This window comes from Ctenocephalides felis, unplaced genomic scaffold (assembly GCF_003426905.1).
Source record: "Ctenocephalides felis isolate EL2017-DRISC unplaced genomic scaffold, ASM342690v1 CF-g0.4_SCAFFOLD_01886, whole genome shotgun sequence".
In the NCBI taxonomy this organism is placed as follows: Eukaryota; Metazoa; Arthropoda; class Insecta; order Siphonaptera; family Pulicidae; genus Ctenocephalides; species Ctenocephalides felis.
In genome coordinates, this window is record NW_020538040.1 from 93,321,485 (window position 1) to 93,349,102 (window position 27,618).

A 27,618-nucleotide genomic window follows, 5' to 3' on the forward strand; every position below is an offset into this window, starting at 1 on the left:
GATAAGCATTCAGTCCGTATTAATTTTTTTGCTTCCTATTGTTGGTTACCCGAGTACTTTCTCAGAACACTTCACATTGTACTGTCAGTTTAATGTCAAACAGTAAAAATTTGTTTACATATAACATGTTCACTTGTTTCAAACCGTATTAAGTTACATTTTGTAAATGTGTATATTATTTACTTGTGTATTGCAATAAAATGAGTGTTGCCGGATCTGTTGGAAGTGATATTGAAATATCAAATTCTGAACAGATGAGTAACTTGCCTAAAAAACAACACGCAAAAGTTAACAATGTAGAATCTCCAAGTGTCGAAATAAATTCTTCAATAGTAGAATTCCTAGATCTGGAAAGAAAGTGCCTGAATTCGGCCGGGGGTGACAATAGTGAAGTTGATCTTAAAACTTTGATAGAGGAAATTAACAGACTCTCCGGAGACTCGTCCCATTCAGGTGCTGTTTTCGACGACGCCGGCGATCGAAGCATTGAAGATATTATAAATGAAGCTCAACGATTAATGGATGAAAATTGTGAAACTCAAGAGGAATTGCAGGAGCAAACGTTTTCACCAAGAAGCCTTTCGAATTCAATGTCTGCCAGGAAAACATCTGTGCAAATTAATAATAATCAATCGGTCGAGCAAAAGTGTGATCAAAATTGCAGCAAAGCAAACTTTAATGAGGATGACTGTGCAAACGAAGATGCGATGGTAAGTTTCTGCCTCTACTTACTAGTGCATGTTAGAAATATTAGATTTAAGACTGTCTGCATAAAGTGTCCTTATTTCGATCGCACTCGATCAATATAATAAATTTTGGCTGTTGGCGGTTGAATAATGTGGTTCCTATCCGCAATCAATAAAATTAATCAATACCGAACCCCCATTTCTGAAGCTTATTATTCTATGAGCGAAACGAATCCTGTTAGGGATAGCATTAAAGGTGATAGAGACTGTCTATTATTTAATGAATTTTTTTAGTATATAAACTGGAACCTTATGTATCAATTTTATATGTATATCAATTATTTTTTTAATTACAATTGTTTCAGTGAAATACTTTTACAATATGACCATAACTGCAATGGCAGTAAAGTATCTTTAATTTGCTAGCTGATGCATTATTTAGATACAAGTAACAATTTGTAAATATGTAGTTACATTTAATTATTTTTGACGAATGTGGTTTGTTTTATGGGACTATATCGTAAAACTGTTGCAAATTGCGTATAAATCATTTAAATGCTAGGGTATTACTATAAAACATATAATCACTGTTTTAATTTAATTTATTTCTTAATATTATGAAAATTACATAGTTTTTACCTCTATATATGTACGTTATTTCATAAATTGCATTCATAAATACATTTGAATATTTTATGTTTATGCATAATAAATATTTAAAAATATAAAGTGCTTAAATATAAATGTGTTAATTTAATGACGCTGAACAATGAAAATGGATTTAAAATGAAATCAAAACTAAAGTTAATTATTATATATGAAGTACAATATTATAATAATAAAAATAATAAAATAACAATATCAAGTATTAAAGAATATTGCAGTATGAAAAATAATTTTGAACTATGTATACACCTAATTACGCTTTTATCATTTTTGGCATGTATTTTGTGAGGGAATAATTAAGTATTATAAATAGTTCATTTATAATAGATAAATGTACACACACACATATATACATACATATATATATATATATATATATATATTTGCAATGATTGTATGAATTAAAAATTATAAGCTAAAGTCTACACAGAATTTTTGCATATAGATGCAAAATAATATAATAATATTAATAATAGTCCACTGTTTTGCCGAAATTAATTTTACGCTGACATTGCTGTAGCACTTACAAAGTGATACAATTTTCTAAAACGTCTTGCGTTTATGGCTGAAATTATGTACGAACAGTAAAAATTTAATGCTATATATAATATTGTTACCATTTGGGCACAAATAAGGCTAATATAATTGTATACTCTTATCTAATCAGTATACTAGTATGTGCTATAATGCCAAATAAAATACAAGTCATCTTTACCTATGGAACGATGCATAGGCCTCAAAACTATCGAAAGTAACTGATGTGTTTATTTCGGATTTGGCTTAAAGTTGCGTGAAACTTGTATTTATCTCGTATACGTCATGTACGAACGAATTTTACATAATCTTCAATTGAATTTTCCATCGGCTAGTGATAGCATCGGTTTTCGCCACATCTGTTTCACGGTTCGTTTGAATGCAGTGCCATAGCTAAGGTGGTAACAGCTGCCATAGCCTCGCTGCCTGTGGTCTCGATCATGGAGGCAGGCAAAATGAATCCGTGGTGCCCGGAATCCCGGAGTTCTATGGTGTAGGAATATTTAATATTCATGACACCCTTGGCCCAGTCATCTGATCCGCCACTGGCTGGATATAAGGTAGTTCCGGAAGGACCTACTTTGTATGAACCACCGCCTGCACTTCGCATAGCCTATATTTAGTTATAATTAAATTTTACTTTATGAAAATATTTTCGCGTTTTTCATAATAATAATGTTTTTAAATATAATTTTAGTTATTGAAATTTTGAATTAGAAATTGCTCATGCGTTAAATTAAAGTAACCATATTTTTTAATTTAGGGGGTATTCTAGTGTAGAAATTCAAAAAAATCGATTTTTTTTGTTTCATATTTTCAAAGTTTAACTATCTAAGAATATGGGTAAGAGAAGGTTTTTGAAAATTTGAATTATTTTCGTAGATATAGGCATTTTACTGAACTGGTTTGGCAGGGTCTAATCGGACAAAAGGCATTAGGAAGTCATTAGACCAATTTAAGACAGTTTATCGTCAGATGAATTATCAATTCGATGTATAGGTTCAGAAACTTTGGATTTTTGTGCCAAAACATTCATTCCCGATCTCGGGTATTTGAAAAGCAACATTTATTTCTGTTCGCATATTCAATGAAGGTTTCTTTCCGATTTTATAAATGATGACCCTTATGGTAATGCAAATTGGGCCAGAAACACATTCATTTGCTGTAAGACGAGACAACGCCCGGATTGAACGATCTGAAATACGTACATTCAACGCTCCAACGAGGCTAGAACTGCTCGATTTAAAGAGAGAAATGCAGAAAATAGTTTTTTTTGAAGAAGAAGAAGGTCCGATGCATGAAGCAGGAATGGTAGATTAAATAAAGGAAGTATAACATCATTTTATGACTTTGACAGCAAAAAACTTCACGCAAAACTTTAAACGGGTTTTTCACAGAACAGACTTTTTCAGTACTGTTGACACGATTTCTCGAGATCTACTTGACCGATTCACTTGAAATGTTCAGAGAGTCTTGTTTATAGACCTATCTATAGCCCGAATTAGGATTATCCCCAAATTCCAATTTTTACTATTTTTAAAAAATTCGAGAAACTCAAAAAACAGTAAGAAAAGACACTTTTTTTTCAAACAGTCGCTAATTTGTAAAAAAAAATTTTTTACTCATCGCTAGTTTGGGCGATTGCGACATCATTGTAGATTAATAATCTTTTTGTTTCTTTTATTTCGGATGGCTAGGAGGGCTGAAATCATGTCAAGACTGAGGTGCCAATTTTTTGAGACCCCCCACTTCATCAGCTGCCGGTTTCTTCAATTTTCAACTTTTTTTTTAAATTTTTGTATTGTATTTTAATAATATTAATAAACTAAATAAATAATAAATAATAAATTAATAAAAATAGAATACCCCCTTAAATCCGCGACGTTGGGATAGGTGATGGGGAGGGGGGGAGCTCTTGATGGCAAATACTATTTAAGTATACAATAAAAATTAGTTTTTTTTTATCTATAAGTTTTTTCACTTTTGTTTCTTGTATAACACTCTGTTCAATTCTCTTCATCAAGTTAAAAAATAAGCGCTTGTGCCAGTTAGCCATAATAACTGATAATTTTCGTGAAATTGAATATGAAAGATCTAAATTATTAACGTAAGAGGCTATTTAACCTCTCTTTGCATCTTTGAAATTTTGTATTCTGCAATTTTCTCATTTGTAACATAGTGTATATATCATTTTCATATATTTGATGAATAGTTGATAATTTTATTAAACTTGAGCCTATACTTTTCGGAAACCCGGTACAATCCGGGACAAAAGATCTAAATCTGAAATAGCATAGAATGACTTCTTTGACAAATTCTAAAGGCATTTAAGAACGATTCATATTGAGATGTATTTAGTTTGCAATTAATTGAATCTGTCCTTCAATTAGTGGATAATAATTTATATTTTTGGTATAAGGAATAGATTTTTCTCATTGTTTTATTAAATTTACCTTCGATATAGCTTGACCAACATTTTCTAAATCTTTATAATCTGGCGGGACAACTCGATCATATCCCCATGGGTAAAGCACGTATTGCCCGTAGCTGTGAAACGAGACATAGGCCTTAAAATTAGCGGCACTGCGCTCCATGAAGTTTTGTATGGCTCGAGTTTCGGGCTCGGAGAATGCATTTGCGCCAGCATAAGTTTCCGAACAAGGCTGCCTTGAAGCTCCTTGGCCGCCCCAACGATATCTGTTGAATTGAATTACAAATGATGTCTAATTTGATCATTTTTAATAATGAAGTGCCTAATAAAACAAACTCTAATAACGAATATCCAAATAGAATTAATATTACTTCTAAAGCATTTTAAAACAACTCTTTACATTCATTTAGTACATTAAGTTTCCAAATAATTTTGTTTATAACATAATTGTTATGCTACTTATGCATTCAATTAAAATTACCCCGACATGAAAGCATTTTAAGTGTGCAATGCACGTGATGATTTATCACGTGCATTTCATATATATATATAGGAAAGTAAGTGCTACATAATAACTCACTTGTGTCAGGTTGTACCAAGTACCATTCATACTATATGTATTAAAGTATTTTATTTTCAAAGTTTATTTTGTTAAAATAAAAAATAGTGAACACACATTATTTTATGCAGTAAATTACATTTTCAAAACGAGAGAAAATTGTAAATCAATATTTTGTTAAGATATTCGATTAATTTATTTAAAAGCTTTTTCCCTGTGAATTGTTTCACATTATAAGAATTTCACCTGTTAACGATTCAATAAAGGTTTTTATTAAAAGTTGGAAAGTCCTCAGAAAGAGCTCCGATTGCGACGAGTGTTTTTTTAAGTTTTTGTTTTTTGTTTGTTGTTGATATTAAATCAGAAACATTTCAGAGGTGGAAAATAATTATTTTTATTGCTTAAACGAGATGAATGTTATTTATATAAGAAAAAAAGTTTTTCAGTAGTTTTCTCCAAAAAAAAAAATTATGTATTCATTTCCGTGTTAAGAACAGTTATAAGTGTGGTTTTTAGTCACTAAAGATAAATCATTGAACTCAAAGCTGTTTCTGAGGATATTCTAAACTGCCTTTTTTTCACCTTTATTGATTCGTCGATTATTATTGTTATCAAAACCTTGATATTTAAATTCACATTTTGTTTCACGTCTCCATGGAACGATTTTATTAACTGTTAATATTATTTGAGTGGAAAACGCTCGATATTTATAATGCATAACATACCCGAAATTTCTATTAAGATCAATGCCTGCACAACGGCCTTTACCACTTCTGTTTTTTCTCCAAAGACGATCGGTTGTGTGAGAATACTCGTAACCGTCCGGATTCGCCAACGGCAAGAAATACCTGCAATATAAACTTGATTACGAGTCGTTCATAATTAATTAGCAATTGTTTTTATCTGGCAATTTTGAATATTGATCTAACATAATATAAAATAGTCCACACCGATGTGAACAGAATGGCGTTATTTGTTTGTCGATATCTTTTAAAGTTGTGACAAAAAGTTACTCTGAAAAAAGGGACCGAATAAAAAATCCGAATGAATTAAAAAAAAGAAAAGGATTATTCATCTAGAATGACGTCGCTATGGTATATACTTAAGTTTTAAAAATTGACAAAATGACGACCGTTTGAAAAAAAGACCATTTTTACGACTTTTTTGAGTTTCTCTATTTTTTTAAAAATAGTAAAATTTGAAATTTGGGGATGAGACTAGTATACGTATACCAGAGAGAAGTCTATAAAGAAGATTCTCTGAAAATTTTAATCGGTTTAGGAGAACTCGAGAAATCGTTTTGATAAAGCCAGTTTTGAGAAGAATACGTTTAAAGTTTTGCAAAAGGAAGGAAACAGATAAATTTAAAAAAAAATCTTTCGTACACATATTTTTGAATAGTTAAGCTTTGAAAATAATAAAAACTAATTGGGTGTATGGCATCGTGCCTTAAGGCAAATTGCTGGAACTTCCCGTACCGTAACGAAATATTCGAGGAATACTGAATGTTTTGAAATAGATTATTATTAATATTGTAATATTGTCTAATATTTATAAGAATTATATAAACTGAATTGCAAAGTTGAAATTATTTGTTCAAAGTATATTAGAACATTAGTCAGAATTAAAAATAAAATCTGAATTATTTTCGATATACAAAAAAAAATTTTTTTGAAAAAAAAAATTGAAAAAAAAGTTGAAACAATTTTTTTTTTCCAAAATCAATTATTTTGTTAAGACAAGCAGAAAGTTCTTTAAATCATTTAAATCGGGCGCTTAGTTCTCTCAAAAACTGCCATTTTTTGCACATTTAGCTCCGTATCTTCGAAATGGCTGGGCCTGCCTTTGCCCAAATCTGATAAACACTTCTCCCAGAATGTTTTTTAGAACATTCAAATCGGATGCTCCGTTCTCTCAAAAACTGGATTTTTATTTTCTGCACTCTTTGCTCTTTATCTCCGTAACTGCTGGACCTGCCTTTGCCAAAAACTAATCAGCTCTCTTCCCTATCAATAGGAATCGAATGTTTTTTGAACCATTCAAATCGGTTGATCCGTGCGCCCGAAAACGTGACTGGAAATTTGTATCCATACATACATACATACACACACATTCATTTTTTCTGAGGTATGCCAAAATGTTCAGAAATCTTCAAAACGTCGAGAAATGTAAAAATTTTCAATTTCGATTTTCGGGCCATTACAATAACTTGCCCTACGGGAAGTTAAAAAACAAAAAATATCTGCTTAAGTTTTGTATGTTATTTTATTTTTTATTTTTCTTTGGTATAAGAGAATAATTATTGTTTTCTATAAAAATTTCATCGTTTGTTCAATATTTAATAGGTTGCATCAGTAGTTTACAATGTATTAGAATTCATGTAATGATAAAAATAATATTGTTGAATTTCTTTATGAAAATTTGAATACCATATAATTTCTCTTGAAACGCAGTGCTATTGACATCAAATATTATCTCGATTACCCTAATCGTAATGAAAACAACATAAAAAACACATAACGATCATTCCATCCCCTAATATGGATATGGATTGTGTTTTCAACGACATAAATAGTAAGTAAATTGCAATCCGTGCTAAGTCACGCACATGGTGGCGCGTTATTAGTAACAACGGCGCTCCTTGTAATTCCACCGATGTAGCTATAGAAATTACCTTGGCAGGTTTTGAACACTCCTGTCTGGGACTCGAGGGGAAGAAAAGGTTGAGCTTTTCCGACGCCTTGGGGATAATTGAAACGATCCCCAGGTTGATGGTGTAAACTTGGTTTCGCGTTGTTTTCACCCTTAGATATGAATCAAATTGAATGACTTAGTTTGTCAGTCTTTGCGAAGAACCTAAGCGTGCGGTGTTATCCACATATATTGTATCATTAGCAAATAAGACTACATACATAATTTTTTTATAACGTTAAGTAATTATATTGATGTTGCGAATTGTTAATTAGTCGTCATTTGCAGATCTGATATAGAAGATGGCGAGATAAAGGTATGCTTATAAATGTTCGGTATAATATATTTTTGTATTTAAGGATATATGTTTATTACAAGTTTCAAGATTAATCGTTAATCAGCATAGATCTTTGCACCTCGTGTCTAATATCGCAGATCATAATCGCATCGTGTTAAAAAATATTACACGCATTCTCACATTAAGAATATTAATTGTCTTGAAGTATGAACACATTATACGATTATTACATTCGTTGCTTAAATAACCTTAAATTACTTCTTTTAATTACTTAAAACGCGGTTCAATTGTTTTGGGTCAGTGTAACTTAATGTTAGATTTTTTTTATTTTATTACTATAATTGGGAAGAGTATTGTAAATATAACTGTATGACAGATGGAACTTAATCTTACCAGTCAACATCTTGAATTTCTTGAGTTTGACCTTGCCATTCTTCCGCCAATGTATTTATTATATAACTTACTGATGCCGGGCTGATCCATTCGCGAGCATGCATTCCACCGTCAATCCAAATTGCCTTATTCGTTGGATTTCCATTCGATATCCTGTAATATTAGTACTTTAGAAAATATGCAAAATATTCACGATTTTAGATACTAATCCATTGAATTAAGTTGATTATTTTTCAAGTATTGCAACCCTCCATATGACTACCATTGAAATGGCAACCAATGGTATCGCTTATCAAAACGAATGAAAAATATTCGCGATGGACCGGGTATAAAACTCAGACCCGATGTAAAATAAAATCACTTATATTTTGCCATCCAGCCATGTAGTGTAAATATATAAATATGAATTTAAGAATTGTAATGAAAGTTATTTCTTAAAAATATGTTTGTATGGATTTATTATTTCTAAGGTAAATATTTTTTTATAAAATCAAGGATATAGTCTATATTATTATCAATATTTTTTTATTAACCCCTTAACTTACAATGACGAGCGGAGCCCGCGTACTATAATCGGGCCGGTACAGTGATCGCAAGTACATATTACAAAATATTTATTTATGCAAAACTGTCAAATACGAAATTATTTTTATTTTTGTTATAAACTGTACAACTTTGGCCCAACATTTTCGAATCTAAATCGTAAGTTAAGGAGTTAACGTTCTTCGAGCCAACCAAGGAGCAGAGCTTATTAATGTGGGTTTCCTAGCCCCGGATTTGATCGAAAATAGCCTTTTGGGGGCATTGCTGCAAGATACACACATTACTATTTATATCTAACTATTTTGCGAGCTTATATACCTAGTGTAATCACACATAACAATTATAAAAATTTAATTACTGTGTGCGATTATATATAATATAATCGCCACACATGAAAGAATGGTGGGTTGATTCTTGTGAAACAATAAGTTCTTTCTTGTAAAACCTTTTGACTATACAAACTAGGCCTTTGATTTCAATAAAATAACGATTGAATAGATAAAATTTCTTGGCAGGATAACATTGAATTAATAATGCCATTGGCGCCTCATGTATTCTAATGTCTCATAAAACGTATTCTTCGTCGTGACCAAATAGCGGGTACGTGTGCACGTCGGTCTAATACTAATTTGACCAGTACTGTTTAAGGTCATCACGTACTATCGCGCACGAGTAATTAATTAAATTGCCGAAGGAGAAATTTATGTTTTCGTCCGAAAATTTATATTTTCCAATTTTATGGGAAATATAAATATCGGCGTGTATAGTCATTCAGAATCGTTTGGCCTAAAAATTGAAAACGTATGTGTGTATATTCATGTAAATGTTGTTTTACTTTCATTGACGTTTTCACAAAAAAATGCTCCACCAATTTCAAATCTAATGCTCCTAAATATGTACCAAATTGGCTCATACATAAAGATAAAGACCTCAACATTATTACTGTACACGAGGAATTCCAGATCCATAGTAACATTTATAAAAAGAGACCACCCAAGTTCATGCGTAAAACATCTCTTAAGGGATTGATAATATACAATAATGCTTATTTGTTTATTAGTTTTTCGTGATAATCGATCGAGCCGTTTCCTAATAATAAACAGTGAAATGAAAATATTTACCTCAACGTTTTCGCATATAATTTTGAGCTGATTCTGATTATTCAAAAACCGTTTGATAGGTATCACTTATAAATCGTCTTGATTAGCGTTTAATAAAGATCAGTTAGACTATTGTTAATTGAACTCGTGTGACTGTAATTAATTACTCAAGATATAATTTTTCATCCACGTGTCCTGGAGACATTATATTTTGCTTAAATGTTTTGTTATAATCAATAGTGTATTCTTACTTTTCTAGATCTTATGATCTTTTCTAGATCCTTATTGATCAATTGTTTCCGATATCGGAGTTTTTTTTAATTTGGTTTGAAGCAACATGCTGCATGCATGTAGTTTAATTATATTTATGTCTAAGTAAAATATTTCATTGTTACGTAACGTATTACTCTAAACTAATTGTTGAACATGAATGCATTTTTATATACTTTAAAAAAGTCACTGGTGTGCCATTTATGGCAGGGAGGAGCGATTTTTCTTCGATTCTGCGTTAACCAACATCTTATCGAAATCTTGCCGTAGAGTATGCTAATGATATAGTGGAAAATAATACTTTGCACAAGCCTACCTTCATATCTTTACCAAATATATTCCAAGTGAAAAGTAGAATTTAATCATTACATTAAAAGTGATGACGTGTCTATGAATCAATGACACTGTAGGTATATTTGATTTTTATGCGGTTCTTTACTACAATTTTGGCTGAATTATTCTGACCTTAATACACGTAGCGGGCGCCCTTGAACGCTTTGTCCAATGTCCATCACACTGCACAATTGAGGATAACTCGTTGCCAAATAATTCAGGTAACTGTGCATGTCCTCCACTCTATGGTATGCCTTCCATGTCATCCGATGGCCTATTGCATGCAATAAGGATATAATGTTGATTAGTAACCCATGCTTTATACAAGAAATTAAAAGGCAATGTAAGAAAACATTGCGTACACTTAATTATATACATATATTTATTATTTTTATTATTTATAGTCTACGGTTTTTCTTTTTTTTTGTTACACGTTTGAAGCAAATGGAAAATCTTACCACTAATGTATGAAAAATGCACACTGCTGAAAATAATGTTCAAAACACGCGACTTTATTCTCATAAACATATGTAATAAAATAGATTTCTTCCGAAATAATAGCAAAATGTGATCAATTCTCGCCAGTGTAATACATGGGCCGCCAAATAACATTTTTGAACTTCCCGTAAGGTAAGTTATTGTAATCGTCCAAAAATCGAAATTGAAAATTTTTGCATTTCTCGACGTTTTGAATGTTTCTGAACATTTTGGCATACCTTAGAAAAAATTGATGTGTGTGTGTGCATGTATGTATGTATGGATACAATTTTTCATCCACGTTTTCGGGCTTACGGATCAACCGATTTAAATGATTCAAAAACATTCGATTCCTATTGATAGGGAGATGTGCTGATTAGTTTTTGCCATAGGCAGGACCAGCCGTTACGGAGATAAAGAGCAAACACTGCAGAAAATATAAATCGAGTTTTTGAGAGAACGGAGCATCCGATTTGAATGATCTAAAAAACATTCAATTAGTAATGATTGGAAGACGTGGTTATTAGTTTTTGGCAAAGGCAGGCCCAGCTATTTCGAAGATACAGAGCAAAATGTGCAAAAAATGGCAGTTTTTGAGAGAACTAAGCGTCCGATTTGAATGATTCAAAGAACTTTCTGCTTATTTTAACAGAATAATTGCTTTTGGAAAAAAAATATTAAATTTTTTTTTCAATTTTTTTTTTGTATATCGAAAATAATTCAGATTTAAATTGTAATTCTGACTTAAGTTCTAATATACTTCAAACAAATATTTTCAACTTTGCAATTCAGTTTATATAATTCTTATAAATATTAGACAATGTTACAGTATTTATAATAATCTATATGAAAACATTTAATATTTCTCGAACATATTTCGTTACGGTATGGGAAGTTCCAGCAATTTGCCTTAAGGCACGATGCCATACACACCACTAGTTTAAAAATGTGATCAATTCTCGCCAAGGTAATACAAAGTTTGCTAATTAACTTTATTTTTTGAAAATGCTAGAAAAGTACAATCTTGACGGTTAATAGTAGAAAATAAATTCATTCAAATGGCTGACCGGTTAACAAAAAAAATTAGCTTTTTTGCTTACAAATAAAAAGTTATGTGGCAGATCCTGTATTACTTTTAGTATTTATTTTTCAAATACGTATACAATAAGACCCATTAAACTCTATCGCCAGTTTTTCTAATAGCATTTTTATTTTTTACCTTTTCTGTTTTGGAAATGTTCTATATCTTCCCTTGGTGGATTTTCTGTATCTATTGCTTGTTGAAGATCTTCTATGACCACCTCATAAGGAACTTGAGCGTCTTGCAGTAGTCTTGCCGCTACGTCTACGGACGGTGCTCGCAGCAAAACGTCTATTGCGGTTCCGTTACCGCCCCACATGGATATATCTAATTAAGAACATTTATTAGTGTTTATAATATAGTAATTATATCAACTTTAATATAAGAGTATCAACTAATAATGATGTGTAATTAAAAAAAACTATTCGAATCGTGGGTCAGAGCCTTGGTTAATAGTCACATTTTAGAGTAATAATATATATTTTACAAAAATATTGTGCAAAATATTGAGATATAAGTTTACATATATATATATATATATATATATATATATATATATATTTATATAAATATATATTCATATATTCTGCGAAGAGTAAATTTGTATTTCTATTATTGTTGAAGTACAGTTATATGTAAGACTTCAATTAACTAGGTTTTTTTTCTATATTGTGACTTATGTACATTTGCATATGAGTATTAAATAGTAAACCGTTAAGAACTCGTTAGGTTCTATCAGTGCAATCTTTTCAATAAATAACTGTTCTTTGCATATTTAAATTTTTTGAGCTATACTAGACATCTTTTGCGTGTGTTATTAAGATTTTATAATGTCTTTCATAATTATCTTTATCAAACGAAAAACTTATTTAGTTCTACATATGAAATATTTTATTATATATCCAGCTAACGTCCAACGATTCAAATTATTTTCAAAATGATATAATTTTATTATAAAGTGAGTTTAACTTCAAACGATTACATGATATTTATTTCTATTAATTTTTGGTCACAAAGAATTGTAATTATATAAACATAACACTTTTTAATTGAACAACCATTTTCATAATTGGATTACAAAAATCACAAACAAATAATTCATTATTGCGACGCTAAAATTTCAACCGATCAATTAATGAAAAAATTATGTATGTTTCGCATTTTTCAACGTGGTCAAAATTGAAAGCGATAACTATTCTGAGAAATCTGTTACAAACATTTTGTATAATCGAGAATATTTTATTTTATAAATTACCATTTGAATAAGTGCTGTGCAGAATAGCGACTGCATTTTTGCTCTTCTGATCGTGGAAAGCGATTCTCCACAGTTGAGCTCCTCTATAGTAAACACGTGGTTGTACATCGCCTATTCCTTGGTCTATTTTAAGTTGGTCCACAGCCGAAGGCTCTTTTAAAGCTTCTACTACTTCGGTGTCTTCGTCCGTTGCTACTATTTGAACTTTCTTCAAAGCGCCTAAAGCTGAATTCTCTTCGAAAGCTTCTTTAAAAGCTTCCAATTGTTTTTCTGAGTCCTCGAATGCAACATCCTCTGTAGCCGGCTCTAAGTGTGATGGTTTGCTGTCATTATGTAAATCTTGTCTATTATCACTTTTCTGTAAATTTGGTATAACTGGATGTTCATCCGTTGCCCCTAAATAATGTACTTTATCTTTTCCTTCGTCCGATACGCTGGGGGCAGCTAGTGCCCCTAGAATACACGAGATGATCGTTAAATATAATAGCGAACAACGCGGCGACATGTTGCTTACTGAAACCGGACCGAGTGTCCGGATGGTTTTATATAGTCAGTTGTAGTCAAGATTCATCGTTCTTTGTACGGGAATATCGGTACTTTTTATGGTACTGGACCGGCAACGCGCTGCGTATACTTTCTGCCTGATCTCTTCATACATTGTGGTAGTGTGTAAACAATGGATGCTGGCCGAATAGACAGTGCCGTGACTCTGTGAACTGATGTAATTCCGGGCTTTAAAGGATCGATGGTTATATTTTATTATAACTGTAAACCGGAAATTTAAATTCTCTATTTAATCATAATTAACTACATAAATTAAGTAACTCGTTATTTCAATTAATTCCTTGCCTGAATATGTGGAAAATGGACTTATAACAATTTTGAGCACTTATATCAAACGTTTCTTATAATAACGTTAAAGATCACATTTTATTATTTTTACTTACCTTTGCTTTCAATATTTGATCATATCATTTAATTTATTTGTAAACGCAATAATTATAACAAATGCAAAAAATTTACAAATAAAAGTGAGAGTAAAAAAATATGTTTTAATAAAAGTGTGCAAAGAATATTTATATGATTATATGTTAACATTTGCTTCTTAGAGAGAAAATGGAAGGTTCGTTAAGTTATAAATATTTAGATTTTCGCCTCTAGACAATGACGCTTTATAATATCGAACCATCACGTCATGTTATTTTCTTTTGATTCGTTTGACAGTTTATGACGTATTTAGGTGATTCCAATAAATGGACAGGAAACCCACGTGATTGTAATAAATATATTTTGAAATTAAATATCGATTAATACCTTTGCAGTATGACTACGTCTTTGTTTTTCTTTCCTACGTTTAAGAAGTGCTATTAAAAACTGGTTTACATGGGAATCTTCTTGCATATTATTTTATTCGTTAAACTTTATGATTCGTTATCAGAACGTAAACGTAAAAATAAGGTGCAGCAATCAAATATTGCATTGATTTCATTGCTATGTTGTCATTTTTATTGTCAAATAAAAAGTCTTTGATTTTTTATAAGATGTAATTTTTTCACTGCGAGTGTAGGCAAGTTGTATATATTTAAGTAACATTTTAAAATTTTTGTTAATTTATTTGCGTTTGTACATAAATAATAAGTTAGAATTTTTTATCATTGATTGCATTATATTGTCAATATTATTTAATCGATAATTATTTTTAAGTTTAGTTTCTTCAATTGTATTAATACATTGAAATACAATACAAACTATGTAAATGTAGTATATCAAAAGGGCGCGTATTAAATTTTGTTACTTTAGTTTTTTTTTAATTAATAGATAAGTGGATATTTATGATTTTCTTATTTTTAGATTCAAAACGTTGGTATAAAATTCTAAACCCCATTATTTTTAAATATAGAAGAAAACGTTAAAATATGTATTTAAAAAATATAAAAATATATAATATCGATATCCCTCGTCATTATGTAATAGTTTCTAGTAATAACGAATGAAGTTATTTTTATATTCAGTTATTAATTTTTATTATATATATTCTTCATTTTTTTAAAATATCTCTTTTCTTTGGATATATAATAATTTGTTATATATTTTTGTTTATAGTGCAATCGAAATAATTTATTTCGCTATATTATTTAAAGGATTAATACTTGAAAAAAGTCGCTTTATTGCAAGATACTAGTCTTTGCCGTTACTTGACCCGTTGAGCACAACTCGATGGAGATTTTGAGCTCCCATCATAAAAACAGCAAGTGAAACAAGACTTGGGATATTATATGAAGATTTAAATTTAACTGAGATTTTAATGAAAAAAATACAACATTAATCAATATGTATTACTAAAAAATATTTAATTTTTTTACATTTACGAATGTGTATACTTATTAAATGCGGCCACTATTTCAAGATTTAGTTTGTCTAGAAGTTTTGTCCATTAATCACGTGATCGATTTCTAAGGATTTTTTAAACCCCTCCCCTCCTTTCACTTCTTGATATGTGGAGATATTTCAGCTTACCTTCCTCCACCATCAAACACCGCTTGTGTTTTTAATTTTTTAACACCATAAAAAATCTTCATTTTTGTTTAAATTTTGGTTTTTGTTTAATTTAGGTAAAAAGTAGATACAGTAATGATATCTCACTACTACTTTCCCTTCATAAATAAATAAATCTTTAAAAACTAAACCTTCCCTTCAACACGTGATATTTTGAGATTTATTGTGGAAATCACCTCCCCATTTAAGCCTCACGTAATTAATGGACGCATCCTTATTATATTTATTAATAATGTCCTCTTTTATTTTCAGAATAATTCTGCAACATATAACAATGAATCTTTTGATACGGAAAGCGATGCATTTTCTTTGCCCGAAGACAACGATGACCAGCCTGGGCAGGTGGATGAATTAGAAGCGCGAAGATTACTACTGCGTACAGTAGAGGAAATCGATAATCCAATTAGTTCAAGAGCGGAATATGCTGATAAAAGGTTTAACGGTAACGATTTTGCGCCATCTCCGGAACAACACAATGATCGTAGTATAGGTGATCATTTGTCTATTCAATCTAAATATACGAAAAAAACATCGAGGGAAAAGAATTCATCAAACTACTGTCACGCTTGTACATCTCCTATGAGTTATGATGGAGACCTTAACTTTCAGACCGATGATTATAAGAAAAAATTAAAGGTATAGAATTTTAATACGTTATTTTCAAACATTTTTTTAAATTCATGAAAAAATATTTGATTTAACAATCATTGAATGCTACTGATATGGGATCACACTTAACAATAGATTTACGGTACCCGTCAATTTGGCGGAATTCAAACTGTGAAATGATATTTTTAAAAAACCATAGTACTAATCTGAACTAATTTGTTTTGCAAATTCATAATTTTATTAATTGATATTATATTTGCATTGAAGATAAATTTACTCAATTTTGATATTCATATGTGGTATACCCGAAACCGTCAAATTGACTGGGTAGGCTGATTATGCAAACAATGATCATATATTTGTTTCATTTGAAATATTATGACCTCATATAGTAAATATAATAGTAATGAGTAGTCTGAGATGCACAAAACTTGATTATATTATGTTATTTTGTATACAATCGAATCGCTAATAAAAAAGATCATTAACCCCACTCGAAACTCGATATTTCGGATCAGTAAAGTATTAGGATTTCGAAAAAATAGCCATATCGTGTAATAAAATGAGAAGCTGTAATTTTTATATGTAATTGTAATAAAATCACATGCTAAATGTCATAAAAGACATTCAAATAATATTGTTTGAAAACTATATTTAGCTTGTTGGTTTCACATGTTTATTTTTTCGTGATATGTTAACAGTTTTTACATTTTATTTCTACACGAAGCCTTATAGCTTCGTACTGTTCAGCTCAACCTAATAAAATAAATTAATAGATTATTTTAAAGAAAATACGCATTGCGTCAATTTTGCCGGTTTTCGTAGAGATAGCTGATTGTCGAAATTCCTGTGAACCTAGTGTTAAATGCAACTTGTATATGGAAAATAATAAATATATTCTAATTTTAATTGAACAGAATTATTATCTGACGTAAATTATATTTTAGCATAGTATTAGTTTTTCGCTAAACTATTTTTAATAGTGTTTAAAAAAACAAAAGCATTATTACAATAAGTTTTCTCAATAATTTTTGTATGTTTTTAATTATTTACATAATGTTTGCAGAAATCTGAAGAAAATGTGAAAGAACTAGAAGAACGACTGCAGGCCGCCAAGATTCAACATAACTCAGTTGCTGTCAGTTTTGCTAGCTTAACTCGTGATCATGCGGCACTCGAGGTGAGACAGATCTAATCAATTAAGTGTTTCAATTTCAATGGAGGTTTTTTAGAAATTGTATATATTTTTTAGACCAAATGCTATAACTTACAAGTAGATGTATCGAGATTAGAATCCTTATTAAAATCTGCTGAAAGTGAGGTATATAAATATAAGAAAATTTCAAATCAACTACGAGATGCTAATGCGATGTTGCAAAATCAATTACAGGTATGTATTTAATCTGCTTATAAGCAAAAAAATATTGTTTTAAAAATTAAATTTTTTATATTTGGTAAAAATAACTTAATAAGATAATGTTTTGCAAATTTTATTCGTAGAAGGAACGAGATGTAAAACAAGCGTCGATAACTTCTGAAGAGAACCAAACAAAAATCATTACAGATTTACAAAGACAGATTAGAGAAATGGAACGCATCTTAACTAAGAAGTATCCGGATTCCGTATCAGCTCTTATTGGTTAGTTTAGCTTTAACTTATATTGTTTTATACCTTCGACTAAATAATATTGTTTAAATTGCACACTTTTTCTATTTTATCGATAGAAATCGTATAAAGAATAATATGTACAATTTTAGTTGCTTCTAAGGCGCCTGCGCTTACGGCTAATGATTCTGCTCGACGTCTACTGGAAGAAAGAATTCAAAAATTAGAATCTCAATCCAAAACTCAGACCACACAATCCCAGACCATGCTTCAGAGCGTACAGAGCAAATTTGATGCTATGCAATTTAAGTACGAAGCTCATATAGCCGATCTCGAATCGCAAGTCTTCAATTTACAAAAAATAAATTCGGAATTACAACACGAGCATAATAAAGCTTCATCAAACAAACTGACAAAGGAAACGGAAACACAAACTGAAACCGTTATTACAAAACCTCAGAATTTTACGGCGAAGACCAAGAAAACGACTGTCGCGGTACAGACTCCAAAAATTATACAAAAGATGCAGCCCATAAAAAATAATAAACAGAACATTGCCCATGCAGCAAATAAGGAGGATCAACACTTACTGGCGACTATAAGAGGTTTGAAACAAGATCTCGCAGCTAAGGAAAAAACTATCAGTAAGTCGTTAAAGGAACTTGAAGAGAACAAAAAGATGGTAAAACGACTCCAAGGTAAACTATTATGATTTATACCTTGCATGTGATATGAATTGTGGATGAGTGCTATGAACATTTTTTGAATATTTGAAAATAAAATTAAAAACAAATTTTTGCAGCATAAAAGCATGATTTTTAGTTTATTAGTATAAGTAATTTTTATTATGGTATTTGTCATAGAATTGTAAAGTATAATATATCTAGGTGTAAGTGCCATTTTGCCTTGAAGCAAGTTGCAAAAACTCCCAGATACGCATTATGCATAAGACTTAATCAATAAGAATTGAGATTTGCTATTTAGATAAAATTTTCAATTGTTTATTTCGAAAATAAAATTTTAGTTTTTTCTAAAAACCAAGAAGTACGTTTTAAAATTTTTGTGATATGCTTTAAACAAATTTATACTATCAGTAATTGAGTATTATAGTATATAGTGCACAAACACGAGCTTGTATGTTGTAAAAACGCAGTCTATCATTTTAAATTTTAATGATTTTTATATTTTAACTTCTCTTCGTAGGACTATAATATTCATAAGTAATTGTTTAGCTTCATCAAAAACGCAAAAAAAATTGGGTAAATACCAAACAGTATTTTTAAAAACTGCAACACCGTCTTTTGTTAATTACCAAACAGTACGATTCTCAACTAGTATCATTCTTACGTTTTTTATTTCTAAAATCGGTGAGATTTTTTTACGAAAACTGAACTAAAAACTTTGCATTTTTTTCCTTATTTAATTGTTACGACTCTAGTGCTTGTCGAGTTTTATCGAACGGCCGTTTTCGAGAAATCGTCAACGTAAGGTAAAATTTTAAATCACTTCTCATTTTTTCAAACTTTGACGAATTTTTTAAATTAAACGACTTTTCGTTGGGCCCTAATTCGTATAGTCTATTCTTATTATTAGTATATTCTTTAAGACCATAATCTCTATCTTCAAAAAAGTTTCATACAAATCAACTCTTTTCTTCTAAAAATTATTTATAATGAAACGACTCTGCTGATTTTTGTATTAAACTAATTTGCACCATTCCGACCAATACATTACGTACAGTTTTTAAATTTTTAAAATCAATTCAGGATATTTGGTTAAAACGTGGACGAAAATTTTTACGCTTTTTTGCTAATTACAAAAAAGGACTGCTCGGCTAATCTTTGTTCAGAATGTCAAACATTTTTGAAATCAGCTTAGCCATTTTTGAGAAAACTTCAACGAAAAGTTAAAAAAGGCATATGTATATAACACACACAATTATTAAACTGAATCAATTCAAATGTATATTTGTCATACAAATTAATAAATTTCTTAAGTTTACACAGTTTGTTCACTCAAATAATTATAATATTTTTATTAGTTATAATATTTATAAAAAAATATTTATTAAAGTAAGATTTTTTTTAATACTATTTCATCTCAACAATTTTGGTACAAATGTTTTTAATGAATTTTAATCTAAATACGGATTTTTAAACAAAATATCATTAGCACAAAACGGGTTCATAATGCAAATTTTCTCAAAATGATATGTAATATCAGTTTTACACGATCTAACTTAAACATATACAAAATTTAATACTAATTTAGTTTAAATTCAGATTTTAACAGACTAGTTATTAATATTTCCAAGAACTTAGTTTCCATGTTTATTTATAGTGATTAAATAATTTATAATTGTACTGCTTTTGCATTTTTACAGTAATATCAGCAATCTACTTTCAGGTTAACTATTACTCTTTTATATGCATGAATTATTAACAGCTTTGTATTTATTAGCAATAGACTATAGGTAGCTGCAAATGCATGGTGTGGTTACTAAATGATATATTTAGTAACATAGGATAATATGACTAATTATGAGTAAACCGAAATTTTAGCAAGTCTTAAAATGCAAGGACAAGCTAAAGCTAAAGAATATGATCCACAATCGTTCACTGACACCGATAAACATGAAAACGAACATATTCAAAATCGTGCTTTGCAAATGCTTCAGCGGGAGTATCAGAGCTTGGTCGAAAAACGACTTCAAGATGTAAGTGCTATTACAAAATCATAAAAGTCTATTATTTTTCACGTTTAAAAAAATCATATTTTATTTTTATGATATTTTTTTTTTAATTTTGAAATGCTATTAAATATACAATATTAAATATATATATATATATATATATATTGCATATTGAGCAACAAATATTTTAATATATAATTGTATTTTTAGCTGAACGCTTTGCAGAATACGCATGAACGGGAATTAGCTGAACTAGACAAGACAATTCACACATTACACAATAAAATTCGCGAGAAAGACTCCACAATTTCTTCATTGAAGGGACAAATCAAAACTAAGGTATTATCTTTATTTATATATATTATAAATACTTTATTACTGAACTAGACAAGACAATTCACACATTACACAATAAAATTCGCGAGAAAGACTCCACAATTTCTTCATTGAAGGGACAAATCAAAACTAAGGTATTATCTTTATTTATATATATTATAAATACTTTATTACTTATTGAATCATGAATTTTTATTATTTATATACCGAAATTCGTATTTGATATCAATTATATTTTAAGAATGATTGATCCAATTAGAGTTATGTTAAAATACAAAATTTAACTATTTTATAATATTTGGAAATATTTAATAAGTCTTATTTTTTAATATCAAAACAACTATATCATTTTATAAGTAAAAACGACATGCATTGTATAGACCTTATATGGCCCAAACGCAGAGCCCACTATACCAAATCCAACCACTTTTCGTATGTCTATAATGTTTGACGAATATTCAGCCCTGCCGTTCTTTACCGATAACTAATCACCAGATTACTTGTCTGGTAATCATAATTGCATCGACCGATTGTCGCGTCGAACCATAATTTTTCGAATTTTGATTTCTAAACTATTCAGAATGATTTGAAACGTCGCAAAAACATAAAATTTATTTTATGACGAAAATTTAACTTCTTCTTCAGAAAGTTAAAATAAAAACTACGTTTCAGGCAATTTTTTAAATTTTTTAATTAATTACTTAAACCTAATTTTTAACTGCAAATTATTTTTCAAAATGCATTAAAGGTTTCTGCGCTTGAGAAACGCCAGATCGAACGCGAGAAAACACTGCAGACTCTTGTATCCAAACTAAGTAATGGTAAACACGATAAAGATTGGATAAACATGTGACAACAACAGGAATAGAGATGTTTGATGTACGATCATCTCTATAAATAGGTTAGAAAACGATTATTAACAAAATCAGAAACTACAGCTGATTGAATTTAGTCATATTTTTGTGATATAACTGGTAAGTAGGAATATTTAATATTTTGATATGCTATGTCCAAAGTGCATTCACTATGCATTCATTACTCCAAGCATAGAATAGATTAAGATACTTATTAATAGATAATGTCCTCTGTTAATTCATTCCATAACTTGCCGTATATTCTTACCAATTAAATAGTGCAGAGACTCTCTATTCCGATATATGTATATATATGCTCGTATGTCAGTATATACATGTATACTTCTAATGTGTATATATATATGAATAGCTAGGTGTCTATGCATATATATGTGTACATATTCATATATACAAGGCCGGTCCTGGGGTACTCAGCGCCCGCATGCCAATTTTATTTTAGCGCCCCCCCCCCTATTATTTTAACTTTTTGAACAGTGTATCCTTGAAATTATATAAACATTTACGTTAATTTTTGTAAATCGTTTGTAATAAACCTGCATTTAGTACACAAAAAATTAGATACAATCTAATTGCGCATAAAATACATTGATTTTAAAATTATTTAGAAGATCAAGGCAATTTGCGGGTGCTCATAACCAAATAGTAGTGTCTTCTATAGTTCTGGCACTAAAAAACTATTTTGAAATTCTTGTTTTCAATCCAAACTTTTTCGGACATCCAAAAATATCAGTATGTTCATTATTGCTTGCAAATATATTTTTAAATTTTCATTTAATTCTAACGAATTGGTAATAAATATTGGGGTTTTGAAACATTTTACTTATTTATTTTGGGGATTTTATGCGTTTTATTATTTTGAACAAATCATAGAAAGCAAAAAAAATCTAGCTCACATTATTAAACATAACACTGGTACTTCATATTAAATTATTTTAAGAGCCGAATTGTGTGTATTCATCTATACTTTCCCACCGTGTATCAGTTTGTTGTTTTAAAGTTTAAAAAATATCGTCCAAGGTAAGTAAAATATGCAAAGAAGTTTTATATTTTTTGAATGATATTGAAAAAACTACATATATTATAAATTTCATATCCGAATTTCGTTTTGGCGCCACCTAAGGCGTGCGCCCGCATTTTTTGCATGCATCGCATCCAAGATAGGACCGGCCCTGCATATATATATATATATATATATATATATATATATATATATGAATGTATGCATGTATGTATGTATATCTATATTCCTATCTATAAATCAAACTCAATTATTTATTCTAATTCTAATTTAAATTAATAAATTATTCTATTTTAATTGGAACTTTATTAATGATAATGATGAATTTATTATAGTACTTATTGTTTTTATCTAAATTAAAATGATGTAGTTATCTTTAGATTTGCTCAGTTCCTACATATGAATAAAATTCAAAAATATTGTTTTATTTGTATTTGATTAGTTTTATTGTCTATCAAAACATTTTTTACTTTTAATATGTTTTATTATCAAATATTTATTTTATTCAACGGTTATTTTTCTCTAGAAAAAAATAATTGTTTAAAATTTAAAAGCTCTTTACTTTTGTAACATTTACGTGCGTTAATTGATATATTTGTAGCTTCCACATTGTTAATTTCTAAAGATATGAAATTTATAATTTTCTGATATAAAATGTTGATATAAATGTCGCCAACTTTTACATTAGATTAATCTAAAAATAAATAATATGATTAAGGTGAATATAGCTATTGTGATTACTTCTATTGCAAAATAAACGGTTGGTTTTGTCAATAATCAATCAAAAGGAGCTTATATATTTTTCCAATTATAAGTAAATAATATAACACCTTATTACAATTTTTATATAAGTGTTTAGGACAATAACCATTAAATAGTAAATTTGATTTAAAATAAGTAATCAGTGACTTATGCATAAAATAAAAAGTATATGTGTTTGTATCTTGAGCCATTTCCCAAATATTATTAATTAATATCTATTACATTTCTATAGTTTAGCATAAATAGTATAATATCGAGCTAAACAACTTGTGTTTTTACATGAAATTATATGAATATTTATGTGTATAAATGACCAATAAAAATGTATACTGCTACTTGTAGATTTTCTACTTCCTTATAATTTTTCCATTTGCGAATAGGGCAGGTTATTATTGGCACAAACTTAAGAACGTTATACTGTATAGTATAATCCAATCTTTTATTAAATTTTTATCATTACATGATTTCGATTAAAAATGAAAACATTAAAATATCTGTTGATAAGAGTTCCTTTATTTAATATATATTTAACTAGGTACATCATAGAGATATTTTTAAAATTAAAACATATATTATATTTGTCTAATTATTGAAAAATTTAGCAATGTTTTCAAACTACATAGTTGCATTATTTATATATATATGTTTATACATGTATACCATACATATATGTATATATATATATATATATATATATATATATATATATATATATACATATCTATGTATATATGTACACACACACATATATATATATATATATATATATATATATAATTCCCCAATCTCCAATCAAAAATATCATATGCATCTAGATAAATATTTTTTTTTATAAAGAGCTGCTAATAATAGAATTTGAATATTAAATATATATTTACATCTCTACAAATATTTTCATAGTTTATCTTTATAATTCACAGATTTCCATAGCAGGGTTCGTCATCATCAGTTTTCTTTTATCTAAAATAATATGTAATTTACATTAATTTTTGTTTAAGCATCGGTATTCCTGCAGCTAAAGCATTCTTCAACCTGAAATTTCAAATATAAATTTTAATTAGTTGATTTTAATTATCCTGAAAGTAATAATATAGTATGAAAATCGAAAATCACAGTTCACAGTATTTTTATTGTTATTGCATTTTCTCACCTTATTTCAGTTTTAGCATCAATAGCTTTGTATATCATATGCATTGAAATCATCAAAATCAGAAGTATTTGCAGCGCCCTGCCATTAATGAAATCATAATTAACAGTTTTTTCGTTAGGAATATTAAATATATTGTCAAAGGCATCTATTCGTCGTGTATCTTTTTCTCGACGATTCGAAGTGATAATTTCACGATCAGAGCGACGTTCTTGATTATTTTGAATTTTCCTGGCGTCAATTAGACGTGTAGTCGGTTGACGGTCGTTTGTTCGACGTTCGTTGAAAGAACTTCGTTCATTCTTGCGGCTCTCCTTTACGAATCCACGTTCATCGAGACGTTCGTTAGAAGATCGGCGACGTTGTTCACTTACAACCACGTTGCGCTCGGTGGTCGATTTACGTCTATTCATACGATATTCATTAGAAGCATCCAAAGGTATTTTCCTTGTATTTATTCCTCGTACAGTATTTGTGTCACGCTTGTCCGTATTTCGACTAATAGAGGAACGGTCTTCATCAAATACCTCTTTTTCAGCAACTCGACGTTGATCAAAAGTCTTACGTTCCTCTCTGCGTAGCTCACTGGCGGACCAGTGTTTATTTTCACGTTTTTTGCCTAAGGTCAATGGAAGCATATGTTCATTAATTTGTCTTTCCTTGGTTGCTCTACGTTCATCAAAGCTACGTTCGCTCAATGCCATGCGGCGTTCCCTGAAAAGCATATTTTCATCCAAGCGACGATCATTAGAAGCGGTTTGCGTTTCGATACGTGCCTCGCTCCTCTCGCGGCGATTATTGGACAATGTGTCAATACGACGTTTGTCCATAGATCTGCTCACGTCTAAATTTCGTTCTCTGGAGATCATACGAGCATCTATACGATCATTTATGCTTCGTCTTTCATATATTATTCTTTCATTTACTGGAAGATCGTTAGAAATTCTACGTTCATCAAATGTACGTTCACTTGAAACTACACGAGGTTTATTAGTAACTTTTCTTTCATTCAAACGACGTTCAGAAGAGAGCATACGCGTTTCCAATTGGTGGCTCCCATTATAATCCCAAACATTTCTTACGTTTACTATTCCGCGTTCACTCCTTCGTCGCTCTTCTTTTTGTCGTTCGAATCTCTCTCCTACTGGATTCACTAATCGATGCCGATTCAAATATTGTTGTTCAGATTTGATGACTTTGCGATAATTTGCACCGGTTGTATCGGGCATTCGACGCCGCGACGTCAAGTTTTCTTGGTCGTTCAAACGAGAATTGCGTCGATTTTGTATAGACATACGTTCCGGAACATTCATTGCAGTATTATACCCCCTAATAGAATTACGTCGCGACATATCTGTTTGGACTAAGCTTTCCTCATTGAAATTTTCAATTTTATGAGATTCTGTAGTTTTGCCATCCTTTAAATAACGTCTATTTTCGCCACTTCTCTGATCATAAACTGTGGCTGCGGCATTATTTCGTCTAGCAGCGATTCTTTGCCTTTCCGTTAGCTGTCGTTCATGAATTCTCGTTTCTAACAATTCTAACCTATTATTATTATTAATCACACGACGTTCATTAAATTGGCGGTTGTCATTAAAGATACGATTATTAGGGACTGTCAATTCTAATTGCGTTTCGGTTCTTCTAGTTGCGATTTGTCTATTTTGGCGAATGTCTTTACTACGTTCAGAGGATTGATGGTCTATGCGCGTCTTTCTGACATTGTCAATTATTCTTGCTCGTCGAGTGACTGTACCGCGTTCATTTTCCATTCTTCGAAGTCTATAGTCCTTAACAGAGATTAAACTGCGATTTGTGCTCTGCAATCGTCTTTCGCCTACATCCTCCCTTTCGATCGAAGAACGCGCTGCGGATATGGATCTTCTAAAGAAAGATTGTAAAGAAATATCTTCTTCGCGTAGAGTATCTGCTCGCCTAATATTTGCGATACGTGCGTCTCTCATTTCGTTCCGAACTAAACGATTTGACTCACTATCTTTTCTATCAGACAAATTTAAAGCCATGCTGTTATGAGTCTTCGCATTTCTTTCGTTGCCGTTAAGGCTACCAGAGCCTTCTGCAGGATATGATAAACGTTGAGCATCTCTTCTCTGCCGTGCTAAATTATTTTCAGTTTGTTCCAGGCGTTCGTTCTTAATCTCATTGGCTTGGCGTCTGGTTAATTGCTGGTTTCGTCTAGCATCTAACATTCGCCTTTCATTACTCATTACTTCCATTCTGCGCCTTGATAAAAAATCTTGGTCTGAATGTTGGCCTGGCCCCGTGCGTAAAGAACGTTTAAATAAACTTTCTTCATAACGCGCTTTTATATCGGGAATGATTCTGACAGAGTTAATAGCACGTTGGTCGCGACCGGTGTGGGCCTGAGTCGAATAATACCGTGCTTTGCGTTCTGACCTGCGAGAACTTCGTTCCTTATAAATTCTGCTATTTTCTGTACCTAGATGATAACGAGACATAGTAACACGTGTTTCAGAAATTCCCACATTATTCTTAAATGCATTGTCCGCAGAAATCAGTTCAGAGTCAGTCTTAGCCTTCTCCAATTCATCACAATTTCCATTAGAAATCGATAACGTGTTGTCACAATTGCCGTATGCCAAAAAACAAATGGAAGATTTTATTAAAAAAAAGTAGAGAAATATAGTTGAAGCACAATACGATAAACGCATTTTG

The 27,618-nt window shown here is 30.3% G+C and overlaps 2 protein-coding genes across 2 annotated transcripts; one reads left to right on the top strand and one right to left on the bottom strand.

Moving 5' to 3' along the window:
* The first annotated feature begins 140 nt into the window (after window positions 1–140).
* LOC113376510 (centrosomal protein of 162 kDa) lies at window positions 141–22,343 on the top strand. The gene is made up of 9 exons (XM_026616455.1): window positions 141–710; window positions 16,126–16,509; window positions 17,549–17,662; window positions 17,735–17,872; window positions 17,983–18,121; window positions 18,241–18,786; window positions 20,650–20,804; window positions 20,991–21,250; window positions 21,865–22,343. Exons 1-8 carry the CDS (start codon window positions 201–203, stop codon window positions 21,165–21,167), a joined length of 2,163 nt encoding a protein of 720 aa, XP_026472240.1. The 5' UTR covers window positions 141–200; the 3' UTR covers window positions 21,168–21,250; window positions 21,865–22,343.
* Window positions 22,344–24,979: 2,636 nt separating this feature from the next.
* Window positions 24,980–27,614, bottom strand: LOC113375534 (trichohyalin-like). The gene is made up of 2 exons (XM_026615466.1): window positions 25,115–27,614; window positions 24,980–24,999 (listed from the first exon to the last, which is right to left on the bottom strand). The coding sequence occupies exons 1-2, from the start codon at window positions 27,612–27,614 to the stop codon at window positions 24,980–24,982; spliced, it is 2,520 nt and encodes an 839-aa protein (XP_026471251.1).
* Between the last annotated feature and the right edge of the window lie 4 nt (window positions 27,615–27,618).